This window comes from Myotis daubentonii, chromosome 16, assembly GCF_963259705.1.
Source record: "Myotis daubentonii chromosome 16, mMyoDau2.1, whole genome shotgun sequence".
Lineage (NCBI taxonomy): Eukaryota > Metazoa > Chordata > Mammalia > Chiroptera > Vespertilionidae > Myotis > Myotis daubentonii.
In genome coordinates, this window is record NC_081855.1 from 28,592,894 (window position 1) to 28,606,698 (window position 13,805).

General features: G+C 56.4%; 1 protein-coding gene across 2 annotated transcripts in view; it reads right to left on the reverse strand.

The window, feature by feature from the left end:
• Positions 1-13,255, reverse strand: part of RHBDL3 (rhomboid like 3) — a 52,335-nt gene extending 39,080 nt beyond the window's left edge. The window contains exons 1-2 of one of the 2 annotated variants that reach the window (XM_059669522.1): positions 12,753-13,255; positions 11,181-11,204 (exon numbers count right to left, since the gene is read on the reverse strand). In XM_059669522.1, coding sequence (XP_059525505.1) covers positions 11,181-11,204; positions 12,753-12,863 — 135 coding nt within the window. In that variant the 5' untranslated portion in view covers positions 12,864-13,255. The remainder of the gene's footprint in view (positions 1-11,180; positions 11,205-12,752) is intronic. The other variant, XM_059669523.1, reaches the window with a different exon arrangement.
• Between the last annotated feature and the right edge of the window lie 550 nt (positions 13,256-13,805).

Genomic DNA, 13,805 nt, shown 5'->3' on the forward strand with positions numbered 1-13,805 from the left:
TTGTGTGCTGGCCTCCTGCATGCCACCTGGTTGGACAGCACAGGCAGCGCTGACCGTATGGAATGCCCACTAGACAAAAGGCACCGCCTCATTGCACCCTTGCCTCACCCCGTGTCCTGGTGGGCCTGGGACAGTCCTGGCTTGTCCCTACTGTCTGAGCGTGATTGTTCACAGAGCCCCGTTCCCTCTCAAAATGGCCCCAATCTGGATGATAAATTATATAGTCCCCCCATTAAAACCCTCAACAGCCCTATGAGGTAGATGCTATTGTGCGCTCCATTTTGCAGGGGAGAGCTGAGATGGCCAAGTGTGGACAGAGGGACATGCAGATGGACGGACACCCAGGTGCAGGGGCCCAGAGGTTGCATTGCCCCATCCTTAGGGGGACCCCAGTTCAATCCTCTTGTTTGTTCATTTCACAGATACTAGGAACTGACTACATGCCAGGCATCACGCTCATGCTATGGATGGGCACACCAGAGCAGAGGTCAACAGAAACGAGCTCAACCTCACAAAGCAAGGTACTGCTCAAAATGAAGACAGTTCAGGGTTCCTCCTTGGGGTTGGGGGTTCCAGCCTTGCTCTCCCTTGTTTTCCTCTGCCCTGTTCAGTTATATGAAGTACAACTGGCTCAAGGTTTCCCAATGTGTGTTTTGTGGAACACCAGGCCCCAGGTGGTGCATGAAATAAGGGTTCTGTGGCTCCGTAAGTTTGGGAAACCCTCTTGGAAAGGCATGATGCAGAAACCAAACCAAGGGCTCTGGAAGGTTTGCAATGGAGAAACCTGTCTGATTTTGCTCAGCCCAGCATTTCCCAAACGTACTGGATCACAGCATTTTTTTCACAGCATCACTCCATGGGACACTCTGGGGAAATGCATGCGTCCACAGTCGAGGCATTTCCCCCTTCTGTGACACTTGGCCCCTTGGCTGGTGGTTCCAAATCAGCCTCTGCCTCCATCTCCTGAGTGACACAGGCCCTCACGGCAGCTGACACTGTGTCTGGGCTCCTCCAGCAGTTAGACCCCGGTCCCAGCCAGAGGGTGGAGGGCAATGCCAGCCCCAGGAGAGGCCGCGGAATCAGGGACTGCCCGACTGCCTGGACTGGCCGAATGGGCCGCTGATCAGCTCCCAGAGAACAGCCCGCATCAGCTGGGATCTGCCTGCTCAGCACCCAGGACAGCGGCACCGCCTCCCCTCCCGCCACAAGCCAGCAAGTCCCGCCAAGGCTTTAGAACAGTGGTTCTCAACCTTCCTAATGCTGCAACCCTTTAATACAGTTCCTCATGTTGTGGTGACCCCCAACCATAAAATTATTTTCGTTGCTACTTCATAACTGTAATTTTGCTATTGTTATGAATCGTAATATAAATATCTGATATGCAGGATGTATTTTCATTGTTACAAATTGAACATAATTAAAGCATAGTGATTAATCACAAAACAATATGTAATTATCTATGTGTTTTCTGATGGTCTTAGGCGACCCCTGTGAAAGGGTCGTTCGACCCCCAAAGGGGTCGCAACCCACAGGTTGAGAATCGCTACTTTAGAATGTACCCAACAGCAGAGAAGCCGAGGAGAAAGGAACACATCTATTTTATATCTCCTGCATGTGTGATATACCCAAACTGCATTCCCAGGACAACGATACGGCCGGTCCCAGCTCCCAACACTTGAATTCCCGTCTCTCTCCTGGGAGGACCCTCTCCCTGTCCGGCACCTAGAGAGGCCCTCGATCTGAATGAGGGGTGTGGGCACTTTCAAGGACCCCAAAGGCAGCACCTGTGGTGCCATCATGGCAAAGGAGTCTTGGGTCTGGAAGGTTGGGACCTAGAGCCTCAGAAGGCTCCCATCCGTAGCCATACTCTCTCTCCTCTGTCCTCCAGGACAGAAACAGAACGAGCCCTAGGAAATGACCCCAGGGCATGTGTGCTGGGACAGGGCAAGGTGCAGGCAGCTGCCCTCCCCACTTGGGGTGGGGGTCACTGTGGCTCATCTGTTGGCTCCTTGCCTCATTAGCCGGCTTCTGAGCAGAGCAGAATTAACGAGGCTGCCCAGGGGTTTATGGCTCAGCAGAGCGTCCCACCCAGCAGCCAGAGCCCACCAGGGAACTCCAGCCCATTCACGGATATTTACAGCCCCATAAATGACGTCCAGGCCTGCAGCTGTCGGGGTCAGGGGTCAGGAGGCGAGGTTATGGAACTAGCCCCTTTCTCTTGCAGTTTTCCTTCCTTGCCAATGAAAATCATAATTCACCTCTCAGAGCAAACCACTTCCCACCATTCCCCCGACTTTCCCCCTGATTCAGAAATACTGATTTTCACAAGTATTTTTATTTTTTTTTAATCCTCATTTTTCCATTGATTTTTAGAGAGAGTGGAAGAGAGAGGGAAAGACAGAGAGAAACACTGATTGGTTGCCTCCTGCACGCGCCCTGACCAGGGCCTGGGCCAGGAAGGAGCCTGCAACAGAGGTACATTCACTTGACCGGAATCGAACCTGGGACCCTTTAGTCCACAGGCCGACGCTCTGTCCACTGAGCCAAACCCTATCCACTGAGCCAGACCGGCTAGGGCATGTATTTTATCACTTCTATTCTCACACCAATCCTACAGTAAATGTGATTAGTCCCATTTAACAGATACAGAAACTGAGGTGGGCAGAGATCAGTGACTTGCCCAAAGGCACTCCTGGAGAGTAGAATGGGGCACCACCTGGCCTGCTCCCAGCTGGGGCTGGGAATGGTGATTCCAGGATTCCCAGCTACATTATTCCTGTTCTCTCAGCCACGTGAGGAAACTGCAGGGAGGCAGCTCATCCCTCTCAAGGGGCTTCTCCCAGAAGGGGAGAAGCTAGAACCCCCTTCCTTCAGCAGAGAATAAAGCATCCTGACCTGAATTCAGGCTGAGCAGCTGGACATTCAGGCTCCCCAGCTCTTTCCACACCTGGGCCTCGAGGGGAAGAAGAGCTCAGACTTCCCCTGGAATACAGGAAGCTGGGGTTGGGTGGGCAATGAGGGAGGGGGCCACCTTTCCACCAGGCCGTCCCTCTCCACCCTGCTTCTCCTCCTTCAGAGTCCTCTCCCCACAGAAGCCCTTGAAGGTTCAGACTCTGAGATGACAGCTGTGACTCAAAGCCAGGCCTCTTGGGTCGCTAAGAGCAGCAGTAATAATGCCCACGCTGACTCATCCAGGGCCAGCCGTCACATGTCCCAGCTGCCTGGGGACTGAAGCCGAGTCACAGCCATAATGCAGGATTCCCGGGGGAGCAGCAGGCAGGGAGAGGAGGAAGTGGGTGTGAGGGGCTCACTACTGGTTATCAGGCATTGGGAAGAGAGTTTCAGCTTTCTCTTAATTCCCACAGTCGCCTGGGAGTTAAAGGTGATCGTTTCCATTTAAGGAGAGGAAACTGAGGCTCAGAGAGCTAATGTCATTTTCTCCCCATCACAAAGTCAGTAAGGCCTGAACTCAGGTCTACCTGACTCCAAATTCAGGGTTCTGTCCCAGGCAGCCCATCTAAGCAGCACTGTGCTCTGGTAGTTACACATTTATAATTCACACTAGGGGCCCAGTGCACGAATTCGTGCACCTTGAAAGGAACTGTGGGCCGCGAGGCTGCGATGGGCACAGGGGCAGGTCTCGGCCCATCCTCTGTGCCTCTGCCCAGCCCCTCCTGCTGCGGCCCCCAGTGGCCTGTCTGCCAGTAGCCCCACTCCTGCCACCACCGCTCCCACTCGCTGATGGCGCTGGCCCCGCCTTGCTTGCACCCGATGATAGTGCAATTGGGGCCCAAGTGGCACCTGCTGCCCTGATCGCCTCTCAGGAGCAGGGGGAGGTGGAGAAGCCCTCAGGGGCGATCGGGGCCGGCAGTGGCTGCTCGCACCAGCTGATGGCGCTAAGCAATCGGGACTGGCACCGGGTGCCAACAGTGGGTGTGAGTGGCGTCTCCGGAACTGGCAGCAGGTGCAAGCGGGGCCGTTGCAGCAGCTGGTGCAAGAGGCGGCTGCCGGCCCTGATGGCCCCTCAGGAGCAGGGGGAGATGGAGAAGTCCTGAGGGGTAATTGGGGCTGGCAGCCGCCGTTCACACCTGCTGATGGCGCGGCACTGGCACAGGCAGCAAGGTGGGAGTGCTGGGCAGGACCGTGGTACGCTGGAGCAAAGAATTTTAAGTAACCACCAGAGGCTCGCCCTGATGACAGCGACCAGCACCCTGCCTTGGTCTGGTGCCCCCACTCACCTGCCCCACCATCCTGCTGTGGCCAATGCCTGCCATGTTCTGCACGCGCCCCCTGGTGGTCAGTGCATGTCATAGTGACTAGTTTGTTTGTTCCCCTGCTCTATTTGCAAACTAGGGTATCCTATCTAATAAAAGAGAAACATGGTAATTGGCGTACGACCACTACCCTTCCCATTGGCTAATCAGGGCAATATGCAAATTAACTGCCAGCCAAGATGGCGGCCAGCAGCCAGGCAGCTTGAAACTAACATGAGGCTTGCTTGCTTCAGTGACGGAGGACTCCAACGTTCCCCGCCTGCCGCTGCAGGCCTCTGAGCTGCAACTCTAAGCAACTATGTAACAAAGATAGAAGCTAAACAAAACCCCAGAAACCTACTTTAGTCCGCAGGGCTTCAGCCAGCAGAATCGCAACATTGTAAGCAAAGGCCAGGAACCTACTTTCAGCAGCGGAGGCCTAAGAGCTGGAGCCAACCCTCAAAGCTAAAGCTGGCCCAGAATGAAAAAAAGAAAAAGAAAAAAAGGAGCGGTTGGGAGCTTCAGTCACCCCCAGCCTGAAAACAGCCCTCAGCCCCTCACCCAGACTGGCCAGGCACCTCAGTGGGGACCCCCACCCTGAAGGGTGTGTGACCAGCTGCAAACAGCCATCATCCCCTCACCCAGGCTGGCTAGGCATCCCAGTGGGGACCCCCACCCTGATCCAGGACACCCTTCAGGGCAAACCAGCCGGCACCCACCCGTGCACCAGGCCTCTACCCTATATAGTAAAAGGGTAATATGCCTCCCAGCACAGGGATCAGCAGAGCCACGAGGCCTCCCGGCACCAGGATCAGCGTGACAGGGGGCAGCGCCCAAACCCCCTGATCGCCCTGCGGCTCTGTGTGTGACAGGGGGTGGGGCCACAACCTCCCTATCTGCCCTGCTCTGTTCCTGACAGGGGAAGGCGCCCCAACCCCCTGATCAGCCCTGCTCTGTGCCTGATACAGGGGAGCTCCCCAACCCCCGATTGCCCTGCGGCACTGTGTGTGACAGGGTGCGGCGCCCCAACCCCCTGATGGGCCGTGCTCTGTGTGTGACAGGGTGCGGCGCCCCAACCTCCCCCCGCCCCACGGGCCCTGCTGTGTGTGTGATGGGGTAGAGCCATAACCTCCCCATCGGCCCTGCCCTGAGTGTGAGAGTGGCGGCGCCCCAACCCCCTGATCGGCCCTGCTCTGTGGGTGACAGGGGGCAGCGCCCCAACCCCCTGATTGGCCCTGCTCTGTGCGTGACAGGGGGCAGCGCCCCAACCCCCTGATGGGCCCTGCTCTGTGCGTGACAGGGTACAGAGCCTCAACCCCCCTGATGGGCCCTGCTCTGTGAGTGACAGGGGGCAGTGCCCCAACCCCGATTGGCCCTGCTCTGTGCGTGACAGGGGGTGGTGCCGCAACCTCCCCATTGACCCTGCCTTGAGTGTGACAGGGGACGGTGTCCCAACCCCCCAATCGGCCCTACCCTGAGCGTGACTGAGGGTGGCATCACAACCTCCCGATCGCCCTGCTTTGTGCATGACAGGGGGTGGCGCCCCAACTCCCCAATCGGCCCTGCTCTGAGCCTGACCAGGGGCTGCACCTAGGGATTGGGCCTGCCCTCTGCCACCCGGGAGCAGGCCTAAGCCAGCAGGGCGTTATCTCCCTAGGGGTCCCAGACTGCGAGAGGGCACAGGCCGGGCTGAGGGACCCCTCCCCCCCCCCGAGTGCACAAATTTTTGTGCACCGGGCCTCTAGTATAGTATAGTATATATACATAGATTTGTAATTGTGGTGGGATCATTAAGACTGGCCCACTATCCTTCTGGGAGATCAGCAAAGTTGGGAGTCTTTTTGGGGGGTCTGGGAAATGCATGCTCCCCATGGGAAGGGAAAAAGAGAGACACAATCAAGTCACTTTCAATTCTTCCTTTTGCCTCTTGCTTGTTTGAGCTTGAAAGCAATTGCGTTGTGTGAATTAACGAACTCGGCTACGAACCCTTCTGCTCATTAAACACTCGCAGATCTTGAAAGCATTTTTAAGGGTAACCTGGAAATGGTTTTCCGACTCCAGAAGCCCTTTGGGGGTTTACTGGGCTCTGGTCCCACATCTGCCACTGACCTGCTATTTGACCTTGGATCCTTGAGGGCACCTCCCTGGAGTTCAGGAAGGGACTGGAGTAAGACTATCAAAAAGAGCTTGTAGGAAAGCTACAGGACACATATAAAGCAATAATGAAAAGGTACATTACCTGAGAGAAACTGTGAATATCAGTGGAACAGAGAAAAAGCTGAAATACACCCAATCACCTAAAGAAATTTTCCAAATAATAACATTTCACAAACAATGTATAAAGGAAGTGTTTCTTCTTTTTTTAAAAAAAAAATTCTAACCCGAGGACATATTTTCCATTGGTTTTTAAAGAGTGGAAGGGAGGGAGGTAAGGAAAGGAAAGGAAAGGAGAGGGAGAGGGAGAGAGAGAGAGGGAGAAGGAGAGGGAGAGAGAGAGGGAGAAGGAGAGAGAGATATCAGTGTGAAAGAGACACATCGACTGGTTGCCTCCTGAACTGGGCTTGAACCTGCAGCCCAGGTATGTGCCCTTGACCAGGAATCAAACCTGAAACCCTTCGGTGCATGGGCTGACACTCAAACCACTTAGCAATGCTGGCCAGGGCAGGAGTGTTTCTTTTTTTAAAAAAAATATTTTTATTGATTTCAGAGAGGAAGGGAGAAGGAAGAGAGAGAAACATCAATGATGAGAGAGAATCATTGATCGGCTGCCTCCTGCACGCCCCACACTGGGGATTAAACCCACAACCTGGGCATGTGACCTGACCGAGAACCAAACCGTGACCTCCTGGTTCATAGGTTGACACTCAACCACTGAGCCACACCGGCCGGACCAGGAAGTGTTTCTTAATAGGTGATGTTGGTATAACTGGACAGAAATAAGATCTGGATAGAGTAGAGGGTTAGATAATATTTTTTCTAAATCATAGAAGTAGTAGGAAATAGCAGCATATATTTATGAAATCTGAAAAGGGATGAAAACTGTCTCAGGCCCGAAGCAATAGAAGGAATTGTGAAGCAAAAGTCCAACAGATTCAACTATAGAAAAATGAGACATTTTTTATCATCCTATATAATAAAACCCTAATATCCTATATAATAAAAGGCTAATATGCAAATTGCTGAACTGCGGAACGACCAGTTGCTATGACACACACTGACCACCAATGGGCAAATGCTCAATGCAGGAGCTGCCCCCTGGTGGTCAGTGTGCTCCCACAGGGGGAGCACCACTTGGCCAGAGGCTGGGCTCAAGGCTGGCAAGCGCAGCAGTGGTGGCAGGAGCCTCTCCTGCCTCCAAGGCAGCGCTAAGGGGCAGCGAGCCCAGTTTCTGGCTGAGCAGGCTCGTGGCTGGGGAGCGCTGCAGGCAGGCGGTAAGGAGTGAGGGGTCCTGGACTGTGAGAGGGCGCAGGCTAAGCTGAGGGACAACCCCCACCCCCATGCACTGGGCCTCTAGTGGTACTATAACAACTGATTAATATTTATGGTAACTTTAAAATCTAGTATTTAGGAGAACCATTAAGATCCCAAGGATATGAGAAGACAATTCCTTCAAGCTGAAGTTAAAATAGGAAACAAAAACATGGGACATGTGGGAGGTAGTGGGGAGCGGGTGATGATCTTCAGGCATCCTGATGGCTGTAACTTCTGGGATCGATGGGAAAAACTGGCGAAGGGGTGAGGATGGATATCATGCAACAAGCCAGCTTGAGCAGGCCAGACAAATGGCCAGAATGTCGGGGTGGCGGGGAGCAATTGGATAAACTTCCAATGGTCTGGGTTCACCTGTTTCCTTCACCTCCAGCTCCCACAAAAGGCATTCTGGCTATTTACTTAAGGGGTAACCACGTAAGACCAAAAGGCCAAGGTCATGGTTTCCAGCCTTTGAGGTCCAATTAGTTTCATGCTGAGTCAAAGCTACTCTATGTGCTGAAGACAGCATAGAAGAACTGGTCCAATTCCATTCCTAACACCTGGAAAAAGGTCCCAGCAGGTCCCAGTTTGAAACCAGCTGACCACTGGTACCCCCTTGATCCAGTTGACTGGCCAGCCTCCCATCCCATTGACCTCTGAGGAATGAACTCTAGGGCCACATCAGCTTGCAGGAACTCTGACAGGTGTGGTGTGAGTCCCCCCCACCCCATTCACCAGAGGTTGACCCGTTGGGGCTGTCTAAGAGACGGCAGGGATGGTGCCTGCAACCCCCAGCCAGCCAATGTTCTTTCCTAAGGGCACCAAGTGCACCCTCACCAAATCCTGCCTTTAAGCAGGCCCAGAGGAAGAGGCAGGAAGGATAAAACACTTCAGCGTTCTGAATAACCTGGCGTCCTTCTGAAGCTGGTGTCGTTTGTGGAGTTGCAGACCTACTATTCATTTAGCCCTATCAGGGGAATGGTCCAGGGTTGGCCTTGCAAAGCAAGGGGACGAACGCAGAGGGACTGGGTATGTGCCAGAGGTCAAACCCTGTCCCTCAACACAAAGCACCGACAGGCCTGGCTGGTGTGGCTCAGTGGCTGAGCATTAACCTATGAACCAGGAGGTCACAGTGGATTCCCGGTCAGGGCACATGCCTGGGTTGTGGGCTCATTCCCCAGTGTGGGGCGTGCGGGAGGCAGCCAATAAATGATTCTCTCTCATCACTGATGTTTCTATCTCCCTCCCTCTCCCTTCTTCTTTGAAATCAATAAAAATATCTTTTTTAAAAATTTTAAAAAGCACAATTAGGAAGGATGACAAAAATTGGCCTCCAATGCCACGTGAGGGATGGGAGTAGATAGGCAGAACTTGTGAGAAAAAAATTATTTGCCCAGAGTACGTGTTGGGAGTTTCTCTCCTAGGATAATTTTGCCCGTCCAGAATGGACTCTGGGTGGGCCTTCCGCGAAGCAGGGGGATGGTCTTTGTGACACTCAGGACCTCCCTCCAGCGGCAGAAGCTGAATTGCATAGACCACCCACTGATATCAGGTCCTACACATTCTCCCTGCTCCCTCCAGTTCCAATTTCCTCCTACTAAAAGTTTCCTCCATTCACCCAAATAGTTTGTTTTAAAGTGTAAAACACACCCAGGGACCAGCAAAGGAAATTAATCAAATGAGAAAGACACAGAGCCAAATAGAATGATACACCGTGTGCTAGGTTCTGATTCTAAATCTGACAAGAAGTGTGAAGGGCTGGCAGCTTGCTGGTTGGGTACTAGTGGCAGCAAGCAGCTCCCTCCTGCCTCAGGGCATCAGGCCAGCAGCTGCTGTACTCTTAGGAGCCGGAGGGAGAGTGGGTGGCACTTAGGAGCAGAGGGAGAGAGCTGTGCTACCCCACGGGGACAGGACCTACTAGACCAGGGGTGGGCAAACTTTTTGACTCGAGGGCCACAATGGGTTCTTAAACTGGACCGGAGGGCCGGAACAAAAGCATGGATGGAGTGTTTGTGTGAACTAATATAAATTCAAAGTAAACATCATTACATAAAAGGGTACGTTCCTTTTTTTTTTTTTTTTTTTTTTTTTTTTTAGTTTTATTCATTTCAAACGGGCTGGATCCGGCCTGCGGGCCGTAGTTTGCCCACGGCTGTACTAGATGCTCCTCAAACCACAGCCAGGCCTCGTGTTAACATGGATGACACCCCATGTCCCCACCCCAGGCCTGCCATGTCTTTTAAGCTGCAATTCCATGTCTTTGCTCCTGCCTGAGCATCTGCATTTAGCTGGCTCTTCAAATTGAACTTGTCTGAAACCAAAATTGTCCTTTGTGCCAACCCCACTCCCCCCAATCCCAGCCCTGACTTTCCCTTTTCCCCCTCAATTCAGAATGTCAAAGTTATATATGTGGTTCACCTCATCTATTCAGTGTAGTGAGGTCGGCCAAGTCTCCCATCGCCACGTCCCTCTTCCTTTCCATTCTTACTGTCTTCCTCCAAGTCAGTGCCTGCGTCCATGCACGGCAGCAGGCTCCTCATAGCATCACTCACCCCTGCAGTCCACCCTCCACCACCCCACTGTCACGCAGAATCTTCCCAAGGCATGGCTTGGATCCCGTAACAAACCTGCCAAAAAACGCTCAAAGGCTTCCCCTGCCTGCAACGGACACGGTCTGGTCCAAGCTACTCTTTCAGCCCTGTCTCCCTCCCCAACAAAACATATTCCCGCACAAAGTTCATGGCTCAGTCATCTCACCCCAGGACTGCAGTGCTCACTGTTCCCCCAACACTGGGACAGCTCTTGCCTCCTCTCCTGCTGCTTTGCGGCACGAAGAGGGAGAAGGACCATCACAACAGCACCCAACATGAGTACCAAGCAAAGAGAACCATACCCTGGCCGAAGGCCAGCTGTCCGTCTCTGGTTGGCATCCTCAACCCCCTTCCATTCCCCAGGCCTAGACTCCAGGCGTTGCAACAATCACATACTATTCTCCCTACACCTCTCCCTCCATTCCTGCCAGAAAATCAGAGTTAGCTTTCAAAAGAGCCCATATTGGGAGTCGCGCTCCAAGGATGGGAGAGATTTGACTTCATTGGTGGCCACGGAGCTTTGATAGTGGGTTAGAGAAGAGGGGACGTTAACCTAAGCCTTTCCCCCGCCTCCCCAGGACCAACTGCAATCCCCTGGCATACAGACACCATCCCTGACTTTCAGTATGTATTGTCCAGTCTCTACATAGTATAGACCCAGCTCCCAGCTCCGATGAAGCGAGCTGAGAGGAGGACAGAGGGAGGGAAGGTTGTCTCAGGGGAGCCCCCCTCCTCCTGAAATCAGGGGAGCAGTGTCTTCAGTCCCAGAGATGCACTAGGCCACACCCCCACCCCACCTCACCATCTTCAGTTCTGATTTGGGGGAGGGCTGGAAGGAAGAGGGGGAATTTAACTGCTCACATACCTGATCAAACAGGACTTTCCAGGGCTGGTAGAGAGGAAGGCCATGCAGGAGAGGAGGAAGAGGAGAGAAAGAAAGAAACACACTTATCACCAAGGCTTTGGTAGCCCCCTAATATTTCTGACATAGCCTCCCAGCTGTTCCCCAGGATCAGGGACCCACCACAGGAGACCAGCGAAAACCTGGGAAGAGCTTCCCAGGTGAGTCGGTACTGAGCAAAGGGAGGGAACTCGGGAGGGGGAGGCGGGGGTGGGGTGGGGGGAGTGTCCCTCTTCCCCAGACAGCCAGGCAGTGGGATGCGCAGAACAAGGGGGATTCTCCAGGATGACAATAAAGACGTCCGACTCTGCCCAAGGGCCTCCAATAATTTCTAGTAACTATAACTCTTGTACTCCCTTCTGCTTCCCAGCCAGGAATGCATACCCAGTGCCCTTCCATCAGACCAGTGGCCCTGGCCTCCACCTGCTGGGGGCAGAGACCCTTACTCTGGACCCCCCATCCCCACCCCCCGCACAAGCGCTAGCATTCTGCCTGTGGGTTGGGAGGAAGGGGCTCCCCCATGTGCTGAAATTCACCCGTCTCTTTCAGGCTGAGTCCCAGTGGCGAGGACGCGGGATTCTACCCGGGCTTTGGGGCCAGAAGCAAGTGAGAGGTTTAACTATAGGAGCCGAAGGGAGGGAAGGTGTTACGCTCCCACCCCCCACCCCCCTCCTCCCGCACATCCAGACTTTCGGCTTCGGTTTGGTAGGTTGGGAGGGGGCCTGGCTTCACTCCCATCTCCCCCACCCTGAGTGACGGGGCAGGGCCGAAGGTCTGCCTTTCCAGGTGCAGGTCAACCTGGGAGGGAGACGCTTAGGAAACCCCAGTTCCCAGGACCCCCCAGTGCCGGCTACGCAGGTGACTTCCGGGACCCAGGGGAGGGGGGCTCGAGCTGCAGATGCGGGGAAGCCCTTGGCGAAGCCCCTCCGCAACCCCGCCGGGGACCGTCCTGGTACCGACACGTCCCGGACTCCGGAGCCCCCTTCTGGAGCGACCGGCTCCACGCACTCCTCGCGGTGCGGGGACGGGGCCAGCTTGAATTTCAATCAGTGTCGCGACACCGCAGGTGCGGGCAGGGGCTGATCCGCGGGCGAACAAGGGGGTCCTCACACCCGCTAGCGGCGCCGGGTTTCCGGGGACCCTGCGGCGCCCGCCCCTTCCCGGGCCCGGAGAACCCGCAGGTCGCGAGTGGGAGGGGAGGGGGAGTCACTGCCGTGACGCGGCCGCCTCTGCGGGAAAACGCCGCGTCCCGGGCACTGCACCAGCCGCGGGGAAGGGGCCCCGGCGGCCCACGGTCCCCAGCGCAGCGGTGCGGGCTGCGTCCCGCAGGGAAGCCGCGGGAGCCCGAGCGGGGGTGGCGCTCGCGCTTTGGGGGAGACCGGTCCCTCCGCCCCTCCCGCCCGCGGGGACCCGGCCAATCCGGGGCGCTCCCGCGTCACCTTGAAACCTCCAAGTTGCCCCACGGAGGCGAGTCGGGGCAGCTCTCCACCGAGTGCCCCCCAGAAAGTTTGCCCGGGCAGGGGAGGGGGCACTCACGTCCTCGGGCGCCGCCGGCGGCCGCTCGTCGGCCTCGGGTCCCAGCTCCTCGATGCGCTCCGCCTCGGCGCCGGCGGCCACCGCGGGGCCCGGGCTGGGGTGCTCGCCCATGCCGGAGCGGGGCCCGGGGGCGGCTGGCGGCTGTGGCTTCGTCCCGGGCGCCAGGCTAACTTTGCGCCGCGGCGGCCGCGCCGCTCCGGGGACTCTGTGCGCGCCGCGCCGCCTCCGCGCCCGCCCCCGCCCGCATGGCCCCCGCACCGCCGCCTGGCGACTCGGAACGCCGCCCCTCGGCCGCCAAACTTCTCCGCGCTAGCGGCCCGCTGGCCTCCGCCCCGGCCCCCACGCCAGGCTCCGAAGCGAGGGCGCCCTTGGGCCGGCCCAGCGCCCGGCTCCCCGCGCTCCCTGCCCGTTTCCCGCGGCCCCCGCTCTGCGCCGGAGTCTCCTCCTCCCCACGGACTCCTCGCGGGCGGTGCGCAGGCGGGGGCGGGGCTGCTCCCGGGACCGCCGTCGCCCACCCCCGCCCCTGGACGCCGCCACCCGGGCCAAATCGGTTAGAGCGCCGCGGCGCGGGAGGGCGGAGGGCTGCGGCGGCGGGGTTGGCCGGCAGTGGCTGCACCTCCGGCGGCGGGGATGGGGCTGCGCTGTCCCTGGGCCCCTCACCACCTGCCTCCACCCCGGGTCGGGTTAGACTCTGCACGGGGCCAGGGCCGGGTGCAGTGCCCGCTTCCCTAGACCCACCGGGCTAACGGTTAGTTGGAGGCAGTAGATGCGTGGAGGAGGCAGGTTCCACTAAGTTGGCAACGCCAGGGTTAACTGAAAGTGAACTGGGGGACACGGATGCTGCGAGGAGGCGATCCCATCACCCTGCCATCTCTCTTCACTGAGGGCTCAGACTCGGGGAGGTCCAGGTAGGCCCATCATTTAGAGATGGGAGAAGTCAGACAGGGAAGCCCCGGACCCCCACCCTAAGCCTTGCCCTCCCTCTAGCCAGAGCTATATGACAGTGCCCTGGCTTCATTTGACCAACTGGGAAAGGGGAGGTAGACTAAAGCA